Source organism: Hemicordylus capensis, chromosome 4, assembly GCF_027244095.1.
Source record: "Hemicordylus capensis ecotype Gifberg chromosome 4, rHemCap1.1.pri, whole genome shotgun sequence".
NCBI classification, from domain to species: Eukaryota; Metazoa; Chordata; class Lepidosauria; order Squamata; family Cordylidae; genus Hemicordylus; species Hemicordylus capensis.
The window spans coordinates 103,820,697-103,845,174 of record NC_069660.1 but is presented as its reverse complement, the minus strand read 5'-3'; the positions used below and the strand labels follow the sequence as shown (position 1 = coordinate 103,845,174).

Below are 24,478 nucleotides of genomic sequence, written 5' to 3'. Positions count from 1 at the left end.
GGGCTGGTATATTGTTGAACCTGCCTGCCAGACAGAAAGGCCTTCAGTCTAGAAATTGGGGAAGGTAAAGCTACGGGCACTATTTACTCTGAATTTTGTTCTGAATTTTGAAAGTGCCAGGTTCATATGAATTTATAAACTTGCTAATAAATTATTAATGCCTATGCTAATTCTACATCCAGTTTTCTGAGGAATAATTCCATAGTATATGCAGGGCATAAAAGCTTCACTCCCCAATCAAACATGGAAGTAAGTTAACACCACTATCCTGAAATTTCTGAATAGCATTTACTTCTCTCCCTATGTCACACCAAACTATAGTCACAGATTTGCTTCCTAGTTCTCTCTCTCTTTTATTTAAAATGGCATAGCTCTCATTTACAGCCCTTCCCAAGACATCATTCTAAAGCTTCAGAGTGTTTCAGGCAAAGCTTGATCCCAATACCTCTGGCCTTAGTTTTCATAACTAGCCAAAATATTCAGATAATCAGGTAGTTAACTAAATCCGGCAATAATGTTTTTTAAAAAGCAGATACAAATGCTTTCAGTTCAGGTTTTAGGATGATTTACAGACAGATTCATAGGTCAAGAAAGTTTGACAAGAACTACCATTTTATATGTGAGCAGAACATGGAGAAGGAAAGAAAGTGGTAAAAATAGCACTTGGGAAGGCCATAGTGTTGTCTCATTTAGAGAGTCAATTTGCAAGACAGATTTAAAGGACAGTTATTTCAATAGCTGCCAGCTATATCACAAAATATAATATCAATACACCATACAGCTTTACAGTTGTATACAGAATCCATTGTTTTTTCACGTTTTTCATTTGGTAGCAGAAATTCTCTTACCATGCGTTGTGCTGCTATAAGTGTAGCAAGAGTGCCACGCCCTGAAGCTCCGGGAGCACAGTAAGATACATGCACTCTCTTCCCTCTGATAGCCAGGCCATCTGTGCCTTGCTGTACTTCCTCTGCTTGATCTGTTGTTTCATACTCAATGACTGCAAAGCCACCAACAGAACTATCTTCATCCTGAGCAAGCTGAAGGGGACATTTCAAAAGAGAATGAATAAAGTACAGTTTTCTCCATTTCTAAACATCACTATATCTTTCCCCTGCAAACATGAATTGCCTGTGCAAAATCTGCTAACATTGCCAAGATCAACCTGATGCCGCATATCATTCTTCCTTCAAGCTAAATTTAAATACACAAATATTTTGCAGATGACAACCGTGCTGCACCATACTTGAATTTCTGCTGCCCAGTCATGTAATCCCCCGAAGAACCTGAGCTATGAAATAAATTTGACAGTTATTTTATGGAGCATTAAAAGGTACAGAATTAAAACTGGGAATGTTTTCAACCAATGGCACAATTTTTCCTTTTTATTTATTTCGGATGGTAAAAAGAATATTAATTATTTTATATAGCACTTTATTGATAAACACTTTAAATCATATGAAAAACAGCAACAGGGACCAGTGGTCACTCTAAAGCATGCACTTGCACACACATTTTTTGAAGTCTGCTCAGTTAATTTTAGATCCCGCTAAGGTTGAATCAGGAAGGCCCCGTTCTGAATGCACATGTGCACACACTGCCTTGATACTGCCTCCAGAACAAAACTCATTTTTGTGCACAGATGAAAAAAATTAGAATGAACACTGGTGAGGACACTTGTAAAATTCTGTGAAATCCTCACTGATGAGTACAGTGTATATTTAGCCTGAATATCTCAGTTATTGACAAGATACCGGAAACATGCCCATGTGGAAGGGATGGCTTTTATGTTCTTTTACAGCACATCTTTCCTTAAATACACCACAAGCTACTTTTTAAACAGCCTATCTGCAAAAACTGTTTGCATTTAAGTACTGAGGATTGTGTGCTACACTAAAAAGAGAAAAAAACAAGCCAAGAGTTTAGCTGGAGGACTGTAACCCACTCTTTGGACAACTGTCATTAAGTTTAGTGTATTTCAGTGGCCTTTGCTGTCACATAAGTATTCCCTTAAAAAGGCATCAAAGGAGTCAGACTGATATAATTGCCTAATCAGTTAATGAAAAGCAGGGATTACTTGTTAGATGCTGTGCTCCACTCAGTGCTGAAATGCTTAGTAATATAATTAACATATTAAGCAATAAAGAAAGCCAAATAAACTGAAATTGACTATATGTATACAGCCAAGTGGTCCCCATCTGACCTCCTCATACCAATTTATTAGCAGGCCACTTGCAGGAGGTCTAAAATGTTTCTGTATCTGCTCAAGTAACCCACACAGGAAATAAGAGAGTTCATCGGGGCTCATTTCATGCCGACTGTAAGCTACTGCTCTTTGATAAACATGCAGCAGTTGTTCATTCTGTCCTATGGAATCATTCTGGGACAATATAAAAACATAATAGGTACAATCCACCTGTGCAAACTACCAAACAGATTGAAAGTTCCCAACAACTAGTGCCGGGCAACCAGAATACCATCAATACGCAACATAAAAATGGGGAAATGTAGCACGTGCGCACACACACCCCACATATTCATACATCTTTATATGCTTTTCCAATGGTCAAACAGAGATGAAGCAATGCAGGGGAACTATGCATAAACATTGCATAATGTTTAGAAAAGCACATCTGTGCACAAACAGTCTGCAGCTGAAAGAAGAGTCTAAGATAACATGCTCCACCTCTCAAAGATAGAATGTTCTGTCAAAAAGTATAACATATGAATATGACAAATATTTATATAGTGCTTTTCAAAAGTTCCCAAAGTGGTTTACATAGATATAAATAAATAAAATGGCTCCCTGTCCTCAAAGGGCTCACAATCTAAAAAAGAAACATAAAACAGACACTGGCAACAGCCACTGGAGGGATGCTGTGCTGGGCATGGGTAGGACAACAAGTCCCAGCCTCCAGAGATCTGTGCTGCACAGATCGTGCAGGCATGCGGTGGCATGTCAAAGAGGACTTTGGAGATAGTCTGGGGAGAAGGTAGGCTCCACCCTGCCTTCTCCCACACCCACTCGGTCATGAGAATAGCCTTACTATATACTACTTCTGGAACTGTCAAACACACAACATAATCACCTATAAGCTTTAACATATTACGTTGAAATCCAACACAGGAAAAAGTCATGCAAATAGTAAGGGAAAGCCATAAAGTCTGCATGATCAAGCTTTTGATTTCAAACACATACATTTAAGCATACCTGGCAGAACACTGGCTTATATTTAGATGAAAACATCTGCAGCAGACTTTCTCCATCTGTGTAGTCCATAGGGAGGTTTTCCACACAAAGGCACTTCGAATGTATGAGTTCTGGAGTTAACTGGTTAACATCCATCCACTGGGCAAAGAGGACATATCCACCTAGCTGTTTCCCTAGAAGGTCCAATCTAGCCTTAGCAGCAGAATCCTTTTTCATGTACTCCACAAAGCCATAGCCCTTTGAATATCCTGTGTATTCACTATAAATCAGAAAGTGTCTCTCGACATTGCCGTAGGAACGCACCAGCTCTTCAAACTCTTGAATTGTATGGGAAGTGGGCAAGTTGGTAATGCAGAGCAAGGCATCAGTTGGCTGAAGCTGCACTGATATTTCTTTTCCACGAAGAGAGTGTTGGTGAAATAGTCTTATCACGTTCTGAGCCTGCTCTCCATTCAGAAGAGTAACAAAAGCTGAAAGACAGCAAAGACAGCAGTATATTTACACATTCTACTATTAACTATTAACTTTTAGTGGTTGTAAGCCACTCTGAGCCTATAAAACAGAGCAGGATATAAATAAGTAATCGAAGGAACCCCCAGATATAAGGATAATCAGTAACCCTAAACACCTTATGCCTGCATGCCTAAGTCAACCACATAAATTGTTCTGTTTTATGAAGTGACACGTTATGATCATAGCACAGGCAATGCTTAAAATAAAACATATTTTAAGCTTTTGCCCACCAACAAACTAAAAATTATTAGCAGTGTGGTATTAACTGCTCAAATCAAACAGCTGTGCAATTTTAAATAAAATCTAGAACTCCATAAGACACATTTACTCATTTCCATATCCACTCTTTTTTACACAGGGCTTTGTAAAAAACAAAACTGATGTGCTGTGGCTGGGTGGCGATTATGCTGCCTGGCACTGCCTAACCTTTTAAGTTATTGCTGACATATCAAATTTCAATAGAACCTTTTCCTGAAAGTCAATTCCAGGAAGCTCTGGTTCCAAGATTACTGCTCAAAACAGAACAGATCTTTTATTCCAGATTGTCTATTAATCATCTGTTTTACTGAACAGCAATGCTCAAGCAGAAGTGAAACCGAGTGGTAAGATGATACCAATGAGAATGGGGAATGTTAACATTTTCTTTCAAGCCTGAATAATCAAGGTTACACTATCCTGAAGTCTAAAAGGTTGACTAAATAAATTATAAACATAATAGCCACACTTTTACACAGAAGAGTATGGTGTAAAAGTGTGGCTCTTATGTTTATATGATTACATACACAAGAGTATGACCTTTTATCTAACCACTGTTGTATCATTTCTTTAGTCTAGATCTTCTATGCAAGGCTCTCTTATGATATAATTTGCAAAAGATTGAACAAAAAACCACAACCATTCTCCCAAACAGTGGGCTAGCAGATGTTGGTGCACCTAAGTTGCTTATGGAGTTAGTGCCTTTCTGAGGTTTACATCCAGGAAGAGTGTGCAGCCACTGGAGGAAAACTATCCATTGGGTTATGCAGCAACTGCAGGGCATACTGCAATTTCCTGCACCTACTGATGATTGTCTGAGGTACTTTATGTATTAATTGCTACTAGCCGACCCGCACAGAGCATTTGTGTGGCACTTTGGGGCCAGCAGTTTCCCCCTCCCTCTTCCTCCGGCCCTGGTCTCTCCTCTCTTCCCCTTTCCTCCAGCCCGCGCTCTCCAGCCCTCCTCTCCCCAACACAGAGCCTCAGCGGGTGGCCAAGAAGGGCCCCGCCGCCGCAGTTTTTTCTCCCCCCACTCCACCCGCCACTGCTTTTCTCTCAGCCTCCCGCCCGCTGCCACCTTTCTCTCCCGCCACCACTTTTCTCTCCCCTCCCTCCTCCGCCTGGCCGGCCGGCCATAAGCTGGCCCCTCTCCTTCTCACTCTGTGGGAACTCTTGCAGCGTGTCGCGAGAGTTCCACCGCCAAATCCTGGACACGCACCGGCTAAGAGAATGAATTATATAGATACATGCATACAAAACCAAGATAACAGTACCGGCACTTTTTGTTTTTAAACACGCAAAAGTGCACTGGTTTAAGTTAATTAAAACAAAATGAAAGCTCTGTGTGCTTTATATTTGATGTCTGCTTCACACATTCAACTCTTCTCTTGAAGAAGAGTGCTTAAACAATGAACAAACATGTGCATATTAACTGGCCCTTAGTGGATTAAAAATATTAAAAAATGGACTGCCATTCTGTTTTACATTGACATTTTACCATATTTACCTGAATCCAGGAAGAAGTATTTCCCAAGTTCTTTGTGTTTAGAAAGTGAGGGGTTGCCTTAAATACACATACCAGGAAGTCCCACTAGGGCAGCTGGCTGTGATTAAGATCATAGGCTGAAGCCCCTCAGAATCAGCGCTCCTCCTTGTCACCCCCGAGTCCTGGAGAGTGTGCATGTCTCTCCCTCTTGCCTGAGCATGCGTTCTTCTCAGGCACTGTTAGCTGACTCAGAGGGAGAAAGACTGTGCCTCCTTGCTGTGCTGCAGTACAGGAGGAAATTGGGAGGCTCACAGGCACACTTAGGAGTAAGTATTGCACTCAGTGTAACTTACTCCTATGTAAACAGAGGGGAGATTGGGTTGCTGTGAAGGGACTTTGATTTGAAGTGCCAGATCAAAACTAAAAGGCTATCAAATCAAATCCTGTGGGGTCCTGCAAGGTTCGGTTTTGTCCCCCATGCTGTTTAACATCTACATGAAACTACAGGGAGAGGTCATCTGGGGACTTGGAATGAGTTGTCAGCAATATGCAGATGACACTCAGCTCTCGCTCTCTCTCTACTTTTTACCTGATCCAAGGGAAGGAGTGGATGTCCTGAATCAGGGGTAGGAGGCAGTGATGGGTTGGATGTGGGCTAATGAACTGAGATTGAACCTGGACAAGACAGAGGTAACGTTAGTCAGGAGGAGAGCCAATCGGGTTGAGGAGATTCGACCAGATTTTTACAAACCAGGAAGGAATCACAGTGCATGAGGGGAGGAGTGAGAAAGCACATTCAAGTCTCTGAGACCTTCAGCTATGGTTTGGCATTATGTCTGAATCAGCCCACTGCAGACAATTTTATTTCATACACTAAACTAGCTGTTCTCAAAATATTTAAACATAATACACTGTATATATTAGTCACTCTTATCCTCTTAGTTCCTGTTTCTTACCTGTTCTTTTATTTTTGTCCACGTAACAATACTTCAAGTCAAAATCTTTTAATAAATCATGAACCTCCTGAAAAAGAGAGAAAACGCATCAACACCAACTCAATACACTGATAGTTTTAAATTTCAGTGTTCTAAAACAGGAATTACACCACAGGTATACTACAAACCAAATATTAGTTAGGAATTAATATGAGTGACCACTTATTGCAGCTACAAACTATGTTCTTTGAAAAGTCAAATTCATAAAGTAGTTCTTATTATTAGCTTATGAAACAAGTTGCCAAAAGGAGGCATGCTGAGTGTCCAGATAAAGATCATATTGTATACTGTACAGGCAAACGTCGCCATTTGTGGAACCGACATCTGCAGTTTCATGTACTTGCCGTCAGGTAATTGACACCCAACCTTGGCATATGTGTATATATTGGGGGGGGGGAGTTCCCCACAAAGGATTTATTTTGCATATCTGCGGGTCTGGGGTGGCCAGCAGAGGCTCCATTTTGTGGCTCTGTTTTAAAAAGTTTAACACTTTTTTTTGCACAGAAATGCCAGATTTGGGACTTTTCGGGGCACTGCTGGACATTTGGGAGACCCATGGAACATGGTAGGGCACATTTTTTGCTATTTTTAAGGCCTTTTTTGCTGTTTTCAGAGCCTCCTGAAAGAAAACCCCCTCTTCCAGTCCCATTTACTCGGTTTCTGCAGTTCTGTTATCCACGATTGTAGTGGAGAACAGAACCCCCGTGGATAATGGGGTTCACCTGTACTGTTACTAACGTGATTCAAAAGGTATTTTTACTGTAAAAAAGTAAGGTTGTGCCATCCTGGCGACCACAGAGCCCTGAGGTTGTCTTTGGTAGAACGCAGGAGGGGTTTATTACCACTGCCATCTCCCGCGCAGTATGAGATGTTGCCTTTCAGTATCTTCCTATATCGCTACTGCCCGAAATAGGTGTACTGTATAACAGAACAACTGTGAGGTCTCCTATAGAAATACATTACCATTTTTCTTGTGGAAACAAAACATCACAAATGGAATCTTTAGATTCAAACTCTGTCACACTTTCATGAGATGTGATATTAAACACCATCAGCTTTAGCAAAAATCTATAGATAACCATCCTATCTGTTATAAGCACTTTTGTACAACACGTCATCAAGACTGCATTCTGAAACCACATATTTTGCCACTGCAAAGACGACCACAAATAAGTTAAAGAACAAAGTGATTTCTGAATATTTCAGTAAACTTCTATTTTTCTTATAATGAATATTTCCCTTCCCTATAATTAAGCAGTTCTGTACAAATCCCCATGGAATGCAGTAACTAGTGTTTGCTTTACAGGTGCTAAATGCTTCTCATTTTCGCAAGGAATTGTTGCATCCTCTTCCTCTAGCATACTGAAAAGAAAGGAAGGAAGTGGCCCATTAACTCATCAGGAAAGAAAAACATTGTGTTGCAGGTCCTTTCATTCCAAATATCAGTTTCAGGTCCCTCACATATTCACTAATCTCAAGTCAGTTTTCAATGCTTATGCATCACACTTTTTTAAAATGTAGTGTGACAAATGTATTTCTATACATTTTATACACACACTACCTTCACTATATAGCAGGATTTATGATCTTATATGGGGTACTATGTTTAATTAATTACACTCTCCCAAGTTGTTTGTTACAATACTATAAAAGTCAAAAAAAAAAAAAAAGCTATAAAAGTCAAGATAATGACAGCAGAGACATGTGGCTTCTTCAACAAACAAGAATATTTTGGCCTGTAGGAGTTTCGAGGTTTGCTCCCTCACAATATATATGGAGACCCAGTTTAAACTGGCTCTTGCCTGACAAACAAGGTAAACAGAGGTCATAGAAACTTTTGCTTCAATAAGAGGAAGTTACATTAAAGGAACAGGGCCTGCGAGCCTTAATCTTAAAGACATGGAGCAAAGAAACATAAAGATTGAGTTCTTCTGTCTCAACAAGGACTGTACTAGTAGGCCTAGTGGTAGTTATGAGACAATTGCAGCTTAATTCTAGGGCACAAGGAGAAGATGCATGAGATCTGTATTACCATGTTCCCAAAAAACATGCCTTCCATGTCTAATTTAGTATACATATCCTTGTTTTCATATTATTCATAACACGTTTTTGGTCCTTTCTTTTGTTATGTATGATTTGTGAGGCATAACACAATTTAACGCAGCTTTTCTGTTCATTATCTTGCTATGTTTGTTATCCTGTTATCCTAGACAAGTCAAGTTTACTTGATGGTTGGTTTTGTGCACTCCTTTGAGCAGCTTCTACCTCAAGGCTTAGCCACCTGATGGTGCAGCAGGGAAGTAGCTTGCCTAGGGAGCAAGAGGTTGCTGGTTCGAATCCCCACTGGTATGCTTCCCAAACTATGGGAAACGCCTATATCGGGCAGCAGGGATATAGAAAAATGCTGAAAGGCATCATCTCATACTGTTTGGGAGATGGCAATGGTAAACCCCTCCTGTATTCTACCAAAGAAAACCACACAGCTCTGTGGCAGTGTTCCCTCTTAAGGCATGCACATATGCTCACATATTTTTTGATGTCTGCTTAGTTAATTTTAGATCCCACTCAGGCTGAATCAGGAAGGCACCATTCTGAATACATGTGTGCACACACTGCCTTGATACTGCCGCTCAGAACAAAATTCATTCAGCATACAGATGAAAAAAAATAGAGAGAACACTGCTCTGTGGTCACCAGGAGTCAACACTGACTCAGTGGCACAACTTTATTTTACTTTACCTCAAGGCGTACGTTACACTTTCATATGCAGCAGAATGAGGTTGAAGGTGAAAGAATATTGCACCACTTCTGACTACACATAGGGAAGATCACTTGGGAGTGCTGTACTGGTTTTCTATATACAATGAGCTTTTCATCCAGGGGAGGATCAAAAATGTGATTTCACCTCCTACCTGCAGTTTAGTGTGACCCATTCTACCAGTGCATTTTGCAACATGCATCAACCATGTCTTCATTGCTCTGTCATAAGTGCAATTATCAGTTTGAAAATATCCTGAGCAGACAAAACTTCACAATAAGTATTCAAGAACCACCAAATGAAGAAATAAGCAAGTATGGTTAATATACCTTGGGATTTCCTGCTTGCAAACATAAGATCAAACTGGGGTTTCTGATTTGGGAAAATAATCCCAAATTAACAAATTAGATCCTAGTTTGTTATCTTAATCAAGACAAGAAGATTGGCTTTATACCCATAACCCCACAACTGTCACACATTAAATGAGTTGTGGCAACAAATGAAAGAAAGGAGGTAATACAAACAACATCTATATATATAATTCTCCTGGGTGCGCCAGGGAAAAATGCGTCCCAGCAGCCCAGCTGATTGGCTGGGCTGTGGAGGCACCTGATTGGCTGGCGCACCCAGGAGAGAGGACAATTGGCCGGTGGCACGGGCCAGGGCCGCTGGCAGGCCCGGCCTGGCGGCAACGGGTGGTGCAAGGGGCAAGGCGAGGCGGAGGACCGGCCGAGGGACAAGGCAGCAGCAGCGGGCCCTGAAACTGGGGCAGGGGGTGGGGGGAGAGGTGGCCAGCCCCAAAGACTGGCAAGCGGCTCTCGGCGGGCCTGACAGACAGCAGCACTTGGCCCGCTGGCGGCGGCCGCACTCGGCACTGCCAGAGACTTGGGGGGGGGGGAGAAGTAGCTGGCCCCAAAGAGCGCACAGATGCTCTGTGCGGGGTCGGCTTCTAGGAAGTAAAGCCCATTAGCATTTGACTGGCATACTTCCTCTTCCCCTACCACACTCAACCCATTACAGAGAGGGCACTGCCAAAAAATCCCTCTTTCAGGCCAAGCACAGGGGACAGTATCTTGTAAAGGGGGAAAGCATAATTCTTCACCAATTCCCCTTTCCCTCTGCAGCATGCTGTAAAGGGTAAAGCGTGCCGTCGAGTTGGTGTCAACTCCTGTGGTTGTCTTTGGTAGAATACAGGAGGGGTTTACCATTGCCTCCACCCGCACAGTACAAGATTATGCCTTTCAGCATTTTTCTATATAACTGCTACCCAATATAGGTATTTCCCATAGATTCCTTCCCAACTTTGGAGCATCTATAGGATGCTTCCCACATTCCCATAGTCTGGGAAACAGACCAGCGAGTATTTGAACTGGCAACCTCTGGTTTGCTAATCAAGTCATTTCCCCGCTGTGCCATTAGATGGTGCAGCATGCTGTACCCTCCAAAAATGTGTCCTTGAGAGTTGGGAGACCCCAAGAGCACATGGGGGGGGGCTGAGAGAGGCAGCAGAGGCGAAAGAGGATTGGCAAAAATCACCCCTTCTGTACCTTGCACAAGTGGAACATCCTCTGCAAGCAGAAGTCCTAGTTCGTATGCTGCCTGGTGTGAAGAAAGAAAGACCCAGTGGTCAACTTGCATGGAAACAGTTGTATCCCTTGCCCACTCCAAGGCAAGAAAATTAAACATCCTTCTATGACTCCCAGCCTCTAGTGCCAGATCAGTCATCTGACAGTCTCTAGTGCCGAGGTCAGTCAAACTCAGGGCAGGGGGGAAATGTTGAGAGCAAAGCTCTTTCAACACCTCTCCCCACCTTGTGTTTGAATGATCTGGCTCTAGAGACTGTGCCACTTCTGCTTCCATGCTGCCCATAACAAGGACTTAGCCGTTAGTGAGGCTCTCCCCACAAAGTGAGCCAATTTGGGGATCCATTGAGGGAATGGTAACTGCAGGGACTCACTGCAAGAAAGTTTAGTATATTAGTGGAAGAGGGCCATTCATGGATTTGATAAGCTCAGGTACAGAACTCATGTTTTTCATGCAGAAGGTCCTAGATTTCTTCTGACATCTCCACATAGATGCACTTTGGAGAGCCACTGCCACTCAGGATAGGCGATATTGACCTAGATGAACCAATGGTCTGATTCAGTGCAAGGCAACAATGCATTCATGTTTGTGGAGCCTTAGTAGGTCTTCCTATTTGTAGATCACATTAAACTTTCTGATGAACATGAACCTATGTTAGAATTTCAACATTACCAAGTGTCTTCACACACACACACACACACACACTTCATGATATAGAATTCACTATAATACATCTCTCCACGCTCCTGGATCACAGCATGCTTCCATCTTGCCAACCTGCTAATTCAATATACATAGCTTAGTGAGTAATAGGGTTTGATCTAAGCAGGATCAAGTGTATTCTTTTTAGTCAAATGGGATACCGGTCTCTTATTTCATCGGTTAACAGCTGTCAAATACCATGTTAATAAAACATGTCGCTGCTCCTCAGACAATCTGCACACTGATACTATGTTACTGCTGCTACTCTGTAATCACACACACTTGTCCAGTCCAATGCTTAGTTTATGTGAGAGATCAGAATTGTAACCCGAAGGGCGAATCTAAGTATTACAGGGAAAGATGAGAGAAAGGTGCATTTCTTTAAAGTCTTACATTTTTTTAAAAACACCATTTTATATCCTTCCTCCAAGGAGCCCAGAGTGTAGTACTACATACTTAAGTTTCTCCTCACAACAACCCTGTGATGTAGGTTTGGCTGAGAGAGAAGTGACTGGCCCAGAGTCACCCAGCAAGTATCATGGCCGAATGCGGATTTGAACTTGGGTCTCCCAGTCCTAGTCCAGCACTCTAACCAAGAGCTGAATCAAGGGGAGCAAATAACCACTAGACAAGAACACTTTTTTTTACCACTAGAGAAGAGCATATTTTTAATGTACAAGATACAGTTAATATTTACAAAAGACATGGTTGAAACTTACACAAGCATCATCTACTTTTATCAGCATACATCATTCCCCTGGGAATAGTCCATCAAATATTAATGATTCCCAGCTGACATCTATAAAATGTTTCTAAACAGTGGTCCACACATACTCAACTAACCTATTTTTAGAAATGGGGAAAATATCTATTATGTTTTATGGCAACTAACATTTTACTTTAAGCAATGGTTGTAGAGTCTAGCACTGTCCATACATCTACAAACAGCGGTATGTTTTTGAACTGTAGACTACAGTGGTTAAATTCAAGAGTTCCAAATCAAAGAGAGAACACTCAGGAATAGCATCTCACAGCCTGATGCTTCAGCAATACATCTGTTCACATATTAACATGCTTTGGGGCAAAGCTGTAGTTTTGTTTGCTGTGTTATAACACATTAATTACTACAGCTGCATAAAGCTTTGGGCTGGTATTTTGAACTGAAACAAAGAGGCCTAGTTAGACCCAAATTTTGGATCCAAACCAGTTGGATCCAAATTATCTGACGAGGGGATGGGGCTGCAGGGAGGTACACTGCTGCCCCACCGGACAGGTTTACAATGGAATGCCAGCGGGGGGAAGCAGTGGGAGGGTTAAGTGCATCCTCCCCTGCCCTTAAAGTCCTTAAACCGTCTTGAGCCATTTTTGGAAGTATAGAAATCTAATGAATGAATGAATGAATGGTCATCCCTCCACCTCCGAACCAGCAGAACTGCCAGTCATTTGAACCGGTTTGGAGGCCCATATAGGGCCTCCAGACCAGTTCTGTGTGCAAGCAAGGTCAGAAATGCTTGCTTATTGGGTGTGTGTGTGTGTGTGTGTGTGTGTGTGTTAATAAAACACTTTTTCAATTGGGGCTAATTCTGAGCAATATATACCCTTCCACAGAACTCAAGGAATAGAAATATGCATCACTATAAAATTATCCAAGTGCTTTTATTTCCAAAGCAAGTATGTCTTATACAGTATGAATCACTTGTAACATCAGCTTCAAAAGCATATATAAGGCACTGCAGAAAACTTTTAAGGCACTCTTCAACTATGTTTCATTTAACTCAGTAGGTCTTATATCCAAGTAAATATGTTCAGCTTTGGGCTACACATCAGCCTAAGCCAGCATAGCGTAGTGAGTGTTGGACTAGGACTGGGAAGACCCAAGTTTGAATCCCTATTCAACTATGAAACTCACTGGGTGACTCTGGGCCAGTCATGTATCTCTCAGCCTAACCTACTTCACAGGGTTGTCGTGAGGATAAAAATAACCATGTATCTGAGCTCCTCGGAGGAAGAGTGGGATATATATGTAAAAATAAATAAATAATAAAGAGTAACTATGGAGATGTAAGATGCCACAGCAAATCTTAGGAATTACTGATGGGACCAGAAGAGAGTTTCTAATACAGGCACGATGACAGCACGTGGCAACCTTGGACAGATACCAGGACTCCAGTATCCTAGCATGACCCACAGCTTATGCCCACCCTCAACCCCTTTTCCCCCAGCACTCTCCATGGCTCTGGGCTTTTTCTCTCCCTTTAAAAACTTTACCTACTTTAAAAATTCTTTTTTAACCTTTACCCTGTGGTGACAGAAGCAGAGCTCCTGGTGCTTACTGCCTACCCTCTTGATTTTCCCATAATGCCCATGTCTTGACTCTGCATTATTCCAGGCATTTGTGGGAAACCAAGATGGCAGGAGACAGCTGCCTACAGCTCCATTTATTTTTTTTATTCTGCATAATTAGAAAGAAATATAGATTTTTTTTTTAAAAGCAGGGAACTCAAGCACTAAGAGGACAGCCAGAAAAAAGAAAAAAAATACCTCCAGATGCCCAAGTAAGTCCTCCCCTATGAATTGCAAGAGCACCCACTACCAAGGAGGAAGCCCTCCTTGGCCCAACTAAAGGGCCAATTTAAGAAACAGAAAAAACAGAATACAAAAACAAACTAGCTTACAAAGAATGAACATAACAATAACACAAACTAAATCTATATTTCCCTAAAGCAAACCTGAAGCAAAATGTAGTACAATCCTCTGCAAATTTATCTGAAGTAAACCCCACTGATTTCAGTGGGACTTAACTCCCAAGACTTAACTCATCTGTCTGTGCAGCAGACACCCAGCAAAGGAAATTTGCATGCACATTCTTTTTCTGTATTAGGAACTATGCATACAGGTTAGGCGTAACCATGCATCTCCATTGCAATGTACATCTGAAGGCAACTCAGCTCCATGCAGTCCTCACCCACAGTGCACTGTGTGAACACATTCCAATCCTGTCTTGAAACAAAGATGGGAATGCACACGTCTATCAACTGGCTTGCCCAGTACTTTTCCACATCATCTTACACTTTGGTTAAGGCCAAAGTTTATAAAAGGACTTAGAATTTCATTTATAATCCATATTCTTAGGATGGACATCAGCTTATATAGTATTCATGTAGATTGAGAAAAAATAGAATTACAGTAAATAGAACTGAAGCAGCATCCTTTGCAACAACAGAAGACTAAAAGAAAAAATCTATTTTAAATTATCAACTGAATTATTGTTTTGTGATGATACAACACATTTATAAAAGCAACACATTTAGACACTAGAATTTGTAAAAAAAAAAATCCTATCCATATGTAACCAATATTCCTATGCCTATCTAGGAAGGCAACTTTGATACAGAATAAATTTTGAGTGCATTCACGACAGCATGGCTAATGAAAACGAAAACATCTCTACAGTGAACTCCTTTTTTGGTAATACTCATTGCAATTCTATTGCCATTTTCTATTACAAGACCTATTTGCATCAGAAATATATACATCTCTGGCTTTTCAGTATAGCATAGCAACTTATCCCCTCTGTTACAAGAACTCTTGAAAATATATTAATGTTTGAACCTGTTTTCCAATGTTTGTAATGAATCAGAAAACTACACTGGCTTCTACTAAGAGCTTCTTCTGCGTATGAATAATTTCCTCCCTCCCATAACTTCCTCCCTCCCTCCGCACCTGATCCCAAGCTCTCCCAACCCTTGGGAGCAGATTTTCAGGGGGCACATTTTCAGGAGATGGCAAAAGGGAAAATTGCTAGTTCCCTCTTGCACAAATGATGCTTATTCCATATAACATAATTTATATTGTAATGTCTCATTTCAATGAGATATTTAATTTCAAGCAAATTCATCTAATGAATCTGTGCAATCATAAAGGCTAGAAACCTATTCTTTAAAATAGAGTTAAAATTCCTAAGATTTTAACAAGTCTCCAAGTCAAGGGGAGGAGAGCTGGTCTTGTGGTAGTAAGCATGGGGCTTTCCTTGAGGCAAGGCTACAACACCTGGGGCTTTTTAGTTTAGAAAAAAGACAACTGAGGGGAGACAGGACAGAGGTCTATAAAATCATGCATGGTGTGGAGAAAGTTGATAGAATTTTTTATCCCTCCTGTATAACTCTAGAACAAGGGGTCATCCCAAAAAATTTAGGACCGACAAAAGAAAGTACTTTCTCCACACAATGTATAATCAACCTATGGAATTCTCTGCCACAAGATGTGGTGACAGCCAACAGCCTGTATGGCTTTAAAGGGGTTTAGATAAATTCATGGAGCGCAGGTCTATCAATGGCTACAAATCAGAGGGCTATAGGCCACATCCTGTCTCAGAGGCAAGATGCCTCTAAATACCAGTTGCAGGCGACTAGCAGTAGAGAGGGCATGCCCTCAGCTCTTGCCTGTGGTGGGCCACTGTGTGAAGCAGAATGCTGGAGTATCTGGGCCTTGGGCCTGATCCAGCAGGGCTTTTCTTATGTTCTTATGAATTGTCCTTTGCTAAGCAGGGTCTGCTCTGGTTTGCATTTGAATGGGAGACATGCGTGAGCACTGTAAGATATTCCCCTCAGGGGATGGGGCCCGCTCTGGGAAGAGCACCTGCATGCTTGCACAAAAACGGTTCCAAGTTCCCGCCCTGGCATCTTCAAGATAGGGCTCCAAAATAAGGCAGCTTCCTATGTAAATGTATCTCCAAGGCATCCAATTGCCCACCTGTACAGTCTAAACCTTATTTCTGAATCACAGCCTATCTTTTTGGAAACAAGCACCCTTTCCTCTAGAATACTTTGCTATAGGATGTTTGTAATCAACACTTTTTGCTAGTGAGACTGAAGAGGATGAAGAAAAACAAACAGAAATATACCCTTAGCTACGGGTTTTAGGTTAACCCTCCCCTGTAACTTGTTTATCAAGTTCTATACTCTCTTTGTTTTGGCTATCTTGTTTAAGCTGTAAGCCTTTTGGGAAATACTTCTGTTTGATGCAATGGCTGGGATTCAAAGATCAGCACAACTCACTCACATATCCGAAAAAGGCTTTGAGCTTGTGCTTTTCAAACAGCACTTCCTCCATGCCACATGGCAAACCACTATTAAGCCAAGGGGACTTTCAAAAGCTGTTTGTGATATGATACAGGAGTTTGCAGTTCTTTGGGTACTGGCCAATGCCTCGCACACATTAGGTACTTCATAAGTAGAAATCATGGTGGGATAAGCATTTCCAGAATAACCTAATTCACATATGCCAATAGTTACCTGTAGTGAATAAGAATCTTCTCCAGGCAAATAATATTTTGTAAACAAATTACTATCATAGGCATTAGTGAGTAGGCAGGCTGGCAGAATTTTCTTTGTGGGTTAGCAATGTGAACGTTTGCAGTGCTGGACATACTATTACCTTCAAGGCTTATTGCAGTAATGTTAGGCTAATCATAGTATCTGCCTAGAGGATAGCTTTTCCTCAGATTGCAACTTACAACACTTTGAAATGATTCAGTATAAAAACCCTCCCTTTTTGCAGAATCCCATCTCATAATTTTGAAAATTCTTCCCCTTGTTCTAGAACATATCCTATAACATTCAAGAAAAAAAATATCAGCACTGGGGAAAATTTAGACTTTATAAATTCACTCATTTTAAAAACAAAGTCCTTATGAAGTTCTCCTTTACCTGCATTATATTGATGTTCCCAATAAGTGAATTATTTAATTTAATTTTTTTTTAAGAGTCTCACGGACACACCAGGCAAACATACTATACTACAGGGGAGGTTGAGGACAGTATACAAAATGCGTTTTAAAGGCAAACCAAGCTACAGGGAGGAGGTTGAGTAGGAATCACATCTGCTTTCCAGGCAAGAGAACAAAAGCAGTATCAGTTTCATTTTACTTCTTTTTTTCATCATTCTAGAAACAGCAAACCCTTTCTGTCATTCCACCTTTTTGGGATATTTGGCCGTTTTTCTTTAGGAAGGGTATATTCTTACTTTCAAGAATATAAGTTAAGAAAAGAGAGAGAAAGAGTCCTAAACCTCCCTTATGTCTATGTCAACACAATGCTCCAGTGACGGGGGGGGGGGGGACGGGGACGGGACTGGGAAGGGGGCAGTTGTGTGTGTTTCATTAGCATCAAATCGAGGAGTTACTGTTTGCCTCCCAGGTCCCTCCATCTCTTATCTTCAGAAGTTTGGCCAGCCGCTTTCTTCTGTACCTTTCAGGGCTACGATTCCTGCTCTGACGAAGTTTCCAATTAACCAATTATTGTCTCAGGACTACTGAACGCCTCGTCTACCTGCCCCCCACCGCCTTTGCGGGGGGGGCGCCCCCTTCCAAGCCTTTGCAAGTAAAGCTCTACGGTAGCCTCTACCTACCTTTCTTCCTTCAGCATCCGAGCAAGGGAGATAAGCTGCCTGTGTCTGGCTCCCTCCCAACTCACTCTCCCCACCTAAAGCCCGGGCGGGCTCCCAACTCTCCTCTCTGCTCCAGGTGTCCCTTCCCAACCCCTGAGGGTCTCAGAGTCCTCCTCGACCCGCTCTTCTCACTCTTCAGGTCGGTCCCTTCACGGCCCCACCACCATCCCATCGCAGCAGTAGTCCGTTAGGCTTGCTGGCCCCTCCCGCCTCGTCCTCGGGACGAGAACCGGGGGTGGGTGGGGGGGGGCGAGAGTCAGGGTGTCCCTCCATTTGCCCTCAAGCCCCCCCCGCCCCGCCCCGCCCCCCACGAGGGGCTCTGCCTCGCACAGTACTTTCCGCGCCTGGGGGGGGGGGGTGAAGAGGGGCGAGTCACGGTGTGCGAGCGACCCACCTGGCTGCTGCTCTCGGCGGGCAGGTTCCTCAGCAGAATCTTGCGCCTGTTGCTCAGTTCCCGCCTCGTGCTCCGGAGCCTGCGGATGATCTCCTCTGGGGTCAGTGTCGCCGCCAGGACGGGCTGCTCCCCCGGCGCCCCGAGCAGTTCCGCGCCAGACCCCGCCGCTGCCGCCATCTTGCCGGCCCAGACACGAACTCAGCGCCCGAGGCGGGGCGGGCTGAGGGGGCGCCTGGACTGGAGAGAGGGAGCGAGCGAGCGAGCGCGGTCGGCTCTCGGCCCCACCAAGCTCAGGAACCAGCCGCTGCGAACTGGGACACAAAGAGAGGAAAATAAAAAGTCTCGCCCATCCCCTTTTTCTCACCCTCTCTCCGCCCGCTCCACGTAGAATGTCCCTCACCTCAAAAGTGCCGCATTACACTCCCGCCTTCGGGCTCGCCTCAGAGCCCCCAACAGCAATCAAAGGGATGCAACACACAGGCTTAAAAGCGACACTTTCTTGCCAGGTTGTCTCCGCTCTGAGTGGGGTAAAGGGCACGCGCCGCTTTCCCACTGTCGGACCGGACGCACCCGCGCAGCGCAGCAGGCTGGACGGTCTAAACTCATAGAGCACGCCCCACCCCACCCCCACTCCCACCCCAAACTTTTCTTGTACTGTTCAGGTTTCCACCTTCAACAGCTGCGTGACCGCAATTCAGCAGAAGCGGCATAGAGCCACACTGGGAAGAGCTTGGCCTGTTGAACTGCCTGCAGCTGGAAGGAAAAGAGAGCAAAGCAGCCGGGCAGCGGCGGGGAGGGAAGGTAGCTGGCAACTCTGAGTGAAAGTGAATTAATATTTTACCAGGACTTGCGTTAACCTGGCTATCGAAAATCCGCTCCGCACGTGTTCAGAGAGACCGCTGCCTCCGAAGGAGGAAAGAGTCCAAAAGTGCCATTGCCATATAGTATAGAAGAGTGCGCAATTCTGTGGCATGTTTAGAGAGAAGTATGTAAGGAGGCTTCATTCGATTCAGAATCCTTTGTAGCGGAAGAATATCCATGCTGCCACTCTTTCATGTGTGGCTTATAACTGTTAGGACATCGTTCGTGAAGATGGCCGCCATGGCAAAAAGAACAAACCTCATTATCGCAGTTGAACCAGTGTTATTATGTAAGTTCTCGTTGGAAGGCATTTGCAAAAGCTGTAAAACAACATGTCTGTGATTTATGTCACTGTGTTTTTTTGTGGGGGAGACTGCAAAATGTTTCCTCTAAAAGATTGCAAACACCATTTTGGACAGTATTGTGACTGATTATGATCTATTATGATTTATCTGCAAGTAAAAGCAAGGATACTTGCTTGGTTCCAGCATGTCAACTGAGTTTCTCGTACATAAGATGCAACAGTGTGCAAAAAATTGTGCAACAGACTTTGTTCTTTCATGCATTGTCAACCTAACTGCATTTCAGCTATTAGGATATGCTGTGATTTCTTACTTTTCCAAATCGAATTGCAGTATGAGGGACAAGTACCTCTGGCTAACATCCAGACTAATACTGCACTAGTGTAAGGATATTGCTCTAGTTAGTTCTACTGGTCAGGACTGGAGATTGCATTCCAGACTAGGGTTTCACCTATGCAACAGGGTGTGCTTGTGCAACCAGCTCACCTTCTGCTGTGAAACCTCTTCCTCAGTCCATACATGTTGGAAGAAATGATGTAAAGCTACCTGCTATCCTTGTTGCACAAGTTCAATCTCTTGCACTCTCGTCTGCGTGTGCAAGTTGAACAACTTGGAGCATCGGCTCAGCTACATGACCTTCTTGCATATATGCATTTTTGTTACACTAGTACAGCATTAGTTTGGATGTCACCATCTTTTTTGGAGGTGGTACAAAAGCTTGTGGGAAGGAACAAGTGTGTTTCCTGGATGCTCACACAATAAAGTATATAATGCCAGTGCCTTATTGCAGAAGGATACCACAATGTGAAATGGTTTTGTAAAAGCAATCACTTAGTAATAATATTCCAAACATCAGGACTCAACTACTGCATTTGTCTTTTTTGTAACATATACTCAAATACACATTATCACAAAGGAGTTAGTCTCTACTGCGTGCTCACATCTCAGTGAAAGTAGGTTGTAAGACAATCATTTGCAGGGTGGACATTATTTCTTCATAATACACAAACATTTAATCACCTCCAGGATTGATGCAGGAGTACCCAATATCTTTCCATAACAGGAGTGATTCATATAATCATTTTTCACCAGGGATCAGGGATTTTTAAAACAGAAATATCCCAAGTGTTGGGATCGTTTGTTGTTGACATGATAAATATCTTGTTGACATGATAAATTTAGCATATGAACATATCCAGTTTATCTACAATGTTGCCAGAGACTGTGTTACGTACTCCAAGTGTCTAAAGAATGTGGAGTTTCTCTTTGATTGCTGAATCAAATGCCTTCGAATAAGATAACTCCCTGTTTCCTGCCATATTGCCAATAGAGTCACAGTCTGATGGCATGAAAGCTAGGCAGGGGAGATCCTTTTAACAATCCAAGAGTCAGGACTGTGTCTGCAAGGGAAATCCATCTGGAGGAAGTCTTGGGTATCATCTCACAGCAGGGACTAACACATCTGTGTTCTGTGCACCTCTTTCCTTGTCATTGACAGATAGCATGCGGAATGATTGGCCTCTTCTTGGCATGGCAACCACCTCAGTACACCATGCAGCAACAAAGACCTCTGCACAATTGTTAGTGCACATTAGCAGCTTGTGCACTGTAGCTATTTAGTTAACACATCTTTAGTTTGTTTAAAAAAAAATAGATCCATGGATAAAAATTGCCTCCAACAAGAAGTGCACTGACATCCGATATCAAGAGGGCCATTATCAAGCACTAGTATAGTCCCAGTATGATGTAAGAAAACTAACTCTTCCATCTCCAGTAAGACACGATTGGTTAAAAATAATGATGAATAACTCCATGTAGATATGTGACAGACTGCTCTTCCTTCACTGTAATGTTTGAGATGTTGGTACTATCACTGTTTTTGAAGTGTGAAGTAAAAACACGCTCATCCCAAGTAAGATTATTTAGATTCTTCCATGTGTGTATCAAATACCATATCTCCACTATAGCTTTGCAGTGAAAACCTCAGTGAGATCCTGCCAAATTTCAGCAGTCTTTTGATTTTCCAGCAGTATATAACTCTGCCATACCTTCAATGACAGTGACAGAAAAGGACTGATTAGTTCAACTATTATGTTGTCAGTTGGTCTTGCTTTAAAAGAGCATTCAAATAGGAATAAGTTGGCTTTTTGGCATTGTTCCATCAAGTGAATTATCATACTTGCCCAAAGTCTCATAGAAATCAAATTGACATCAACTGTGATCTTGTCACAACTAGAAGACCTGTCTACAATTAATTCTGTAGCAGAATCTGTCACTTTCATTTCCATTTTGTTTTCTTAGTGCTGGAAGACAATTTTAGTTTGATCTTGTTTAATGCCTGTAAATTTATAGATCTGTTGATAAGTATCTTGATTTTAGAGGCTCCATACAATTTTTTCTTTAACTGTATTAATTTGACCAACATCTTTTGAAATGTTCTCTCTAGTGAACAGAATCGAATTGAATTTTATAGATTAGTCAACCAACCATATCAAACAATTACAAGTCTAAAAATATAGCAAACATCAAAGATATAAAATTAAAAGGAACCACATCAAATCTCAGCAGATCTAAAATTAAGACAGAAGTAAAGCATAGCAATTTAAACCTTAAAACAGGGTTTCTTAACCTTGGGCCACCAGATGTCATTGGACTACAACTCCCATCATCCTCAGCCACAAAGGCCATGTCTGGGGATGATGGGAGTTGTAGTCCAACAACATCTGGGGGCCCAAAGTTAAGAAACTCTGCCTTAAAACGTTCATATCAAAAGCCCATGGGTCTAAAAACAAGGCAGGAGTAAAATATTGAGGCTATTCACACGATGGGGCAAAATCGGGCTAGTGGAGGCTAGCCCGATTTTTCCCCATTGTGTGAACCACCAGGCTCAGCTGCGAGCCCGGTGGTTCCTAGGCGGGTAACCCGCCTAAGTACCCCTCTCCTAAAACCAGGTTTGCGGAGCGAGCACTCCGCAAACCTGGTTTTAAAGATCACGAGTAGCAGCGGCACGGCCCCGTGGTGCGGTTACTCACGAGTAGATCCCTGGAGGGAAGGTGGCCCCCGAGTTCCCCAGCCCCCGCTCACCCTTCTAAACCAGGTCTCACTGATTGTGAGACCCGGCTCATGGACATTTAAACTTAAAAAGGCCCGTAGCGACAGGCCAGGAGTCTAAAAACAAGGTGAACATAATTCTGAAAACAAATTTATAGTATTAAATTGGGACATTCTTCCTCATGTTTTGGAGTCACTATAACAGTCAGCCCCAATCAACTCCAAATACTGTTTTCTTAATTGTGAGGCTTGAATGGCAAATGAGGCCATTCTTCCTGTTACTTATTGATTTGTCTCTTGCAATATAAAGGTCAATTTTGCTTTAACATCCCAGAATTCAATTTTCTTAAATAAAACAAACAAATAAATAAAATAGGGTCCAGATATTGCTCTCTAATACAGATATATAGTTGGCATTTGAGATATAATGGGCCAGATCTTCCAAGGCATGCTCCCCACGCAGAGTCTTTCTTCCAATGGTACACCACAGAACCAGCCAGATTTGACCACTGAGTCCATCTGCTCAAGATGCAGACAAGTGAAAACTTTCTGGTGTTCCATTTTCATACTGAATGATAGATAATTTTCCATTCCAAACTGGAGTTTTCCACCTGTTAATAGTTCCCTCCTCTGTAAACAAATTCCAAAGTCCTTTAAGTTCAGCAGGCAGCTCTGAAATGGCCTCCTTGGCCGGTGTGACTGAAGATGTGAAGTCAAAATAGTGCTCTGTGACTTCAGATGACATACCTGCCATGTATAATGTTTCCTCTGATATCCATGGTAGTTCTGGGGAGTCGGGGTGGGTAGGGAAACAGTAAGAGCATTGGGATATTGGGTCATGCTTACTAATCATCTGGAAAACTTCATCATATTTGGTGTTTTAGAGCTTCATTTTAGTGCTAAGTGCACAGAAGGGAACTCTTGCCCTCCAGACCATCCAGTCTCCTTTTTCAGCCTTCTTTCAGATTTTAGAGTCAGACTCTTGCAGTACTTTCTTTTCAGCAAGGTAACATACCAGTAGGCCTACGTGTTGGAATGTCCAATTCTGACAAATGTGTACCATCCCCTTGATGCCTTGTGGAGGTGGGTAGTCCCAGTGCAACCAGCTCTGTACAGTATCTGCTATGACCAGCACCAGAGATCCTTTTCTACAGAACTGGGGCCTATATAGATAGGTGAGAGAGCATACCTGTACAGGGTTGCTGGGAAGGTGTGCAGAAATATCTGGGAAGCATGGTTCTTCCCAGCTGGGATTGAGTTAGTCCCTCCAGAACCTTCTGGACAGGTCCTGACTGTTATTGCTGCCACCACCTGCTCACAAACTGGAACGGGTTTATCTCTGACCTCTTACCCCTAGGGTTTAATCGACTCGATGGAGCAGAACATCCAGTCCTTCCTCTCGATTCCTCCAGATGCCTGAAACTATATCAGTCCCTTGAGGAAAAAAATACTAAGAAATTGGGGCTCTTCTGGCTTAGAGCTTGGGAGGATGTGAAATGGGGCCCTCTTCCTACCACAGAGCACTCATGAAATGCCAGGTGAACACTTCAAAACTTTTACAAGGAGTATGAATTGGGGAATAAAGAGGAAAACACAAAAGAAGGCCTCAGTCTACTGGCACATTCAGGCAACAAAGCAAATAAAAAGAATGAATTAACATAAATAAACTACATAGACATGGCAGGTACTATATAGAACTGGTCATGCTGGGAGTGCCTTCTTCCATGTGGTACCGGTGATATGGTGGTGACACACATTTACTGGAATCAGACATTCAAGACACAAACCTTCATATCAGAGTACTTGGTCAAATCTAATAAAATAAATACATACTAGTTTCTCTACAGATGCAAGTTCAAATGCTAATAACCAGTTACATAGGAAGCTGCCATTTACTGAGTCAGACCATAGGTCCTTCT

At 42.5% G+C, this 24,478-nt stretch overlaps 1 protein-coding gene and 1 long non-coding RNA gene across 7 annotated transcripts in view; one reads left to right on the top strand and one right to left on the bottom strand.

The window, feature by feature from the left end:
* RAVER2 (ribonucleoprotein, PTB binding 2) overlaps positions 1-18,901 on the bottom strand; it is a 64,367-nt gene extending 45,466 nt beyond the window's left edge. Inside the window, exons 1-5 of one of the 6 annotated variants that reach the window (XM_053243275.1) lie at positions 18,746-18,901; positions 18,346-18,656; positions 6,422-6,488; positions 3,200-3,681; positions 849-1,040 (exon numbers count right to left, since the gene is read on the bottom strand). In XM_053243275.1, coding sequence (XP_053099250.1) covers positions 849-1,040; positions 3,200-3,681; positions 6,422-6,488; positions 18,346-18,522 — 918 coding nt within the window. In that variant the 5' untranslated portion in view covers positions 18,523-18,656; positions 18,746-18,901. Of the gene's footprint in view, positions 1-848; positions 1,041-3,199; positions 3,682-6,421; positions 6,489-17,912; positions 18,054-18,345; positions 18,657-18,745 lie in introns of those variants that run through there. The other 5 variants (XM_053243272.1, XM_053243270.1, XM_053243274.1 and 2 more) reach the window with 5 other exon arrangements.
* A 7-nt stretch (positions 18,902-18,908) lies between these two features.
* LOC128322292 (uncharacterized) overlaps positions 18,909-24,478 on the top strand; it is a 44,239-nt gene continuing 38,669 nt past the window's right edge. The window contains exon 1 of the long non-coding RNA XR_008305652.1: positions 18,909-19,495. This is a non-coding gene — a long non-coding RNA (uncharacterized LOC128322292). The remainder of the gene's footprint in view (positions 19,496-24,478) is intronic.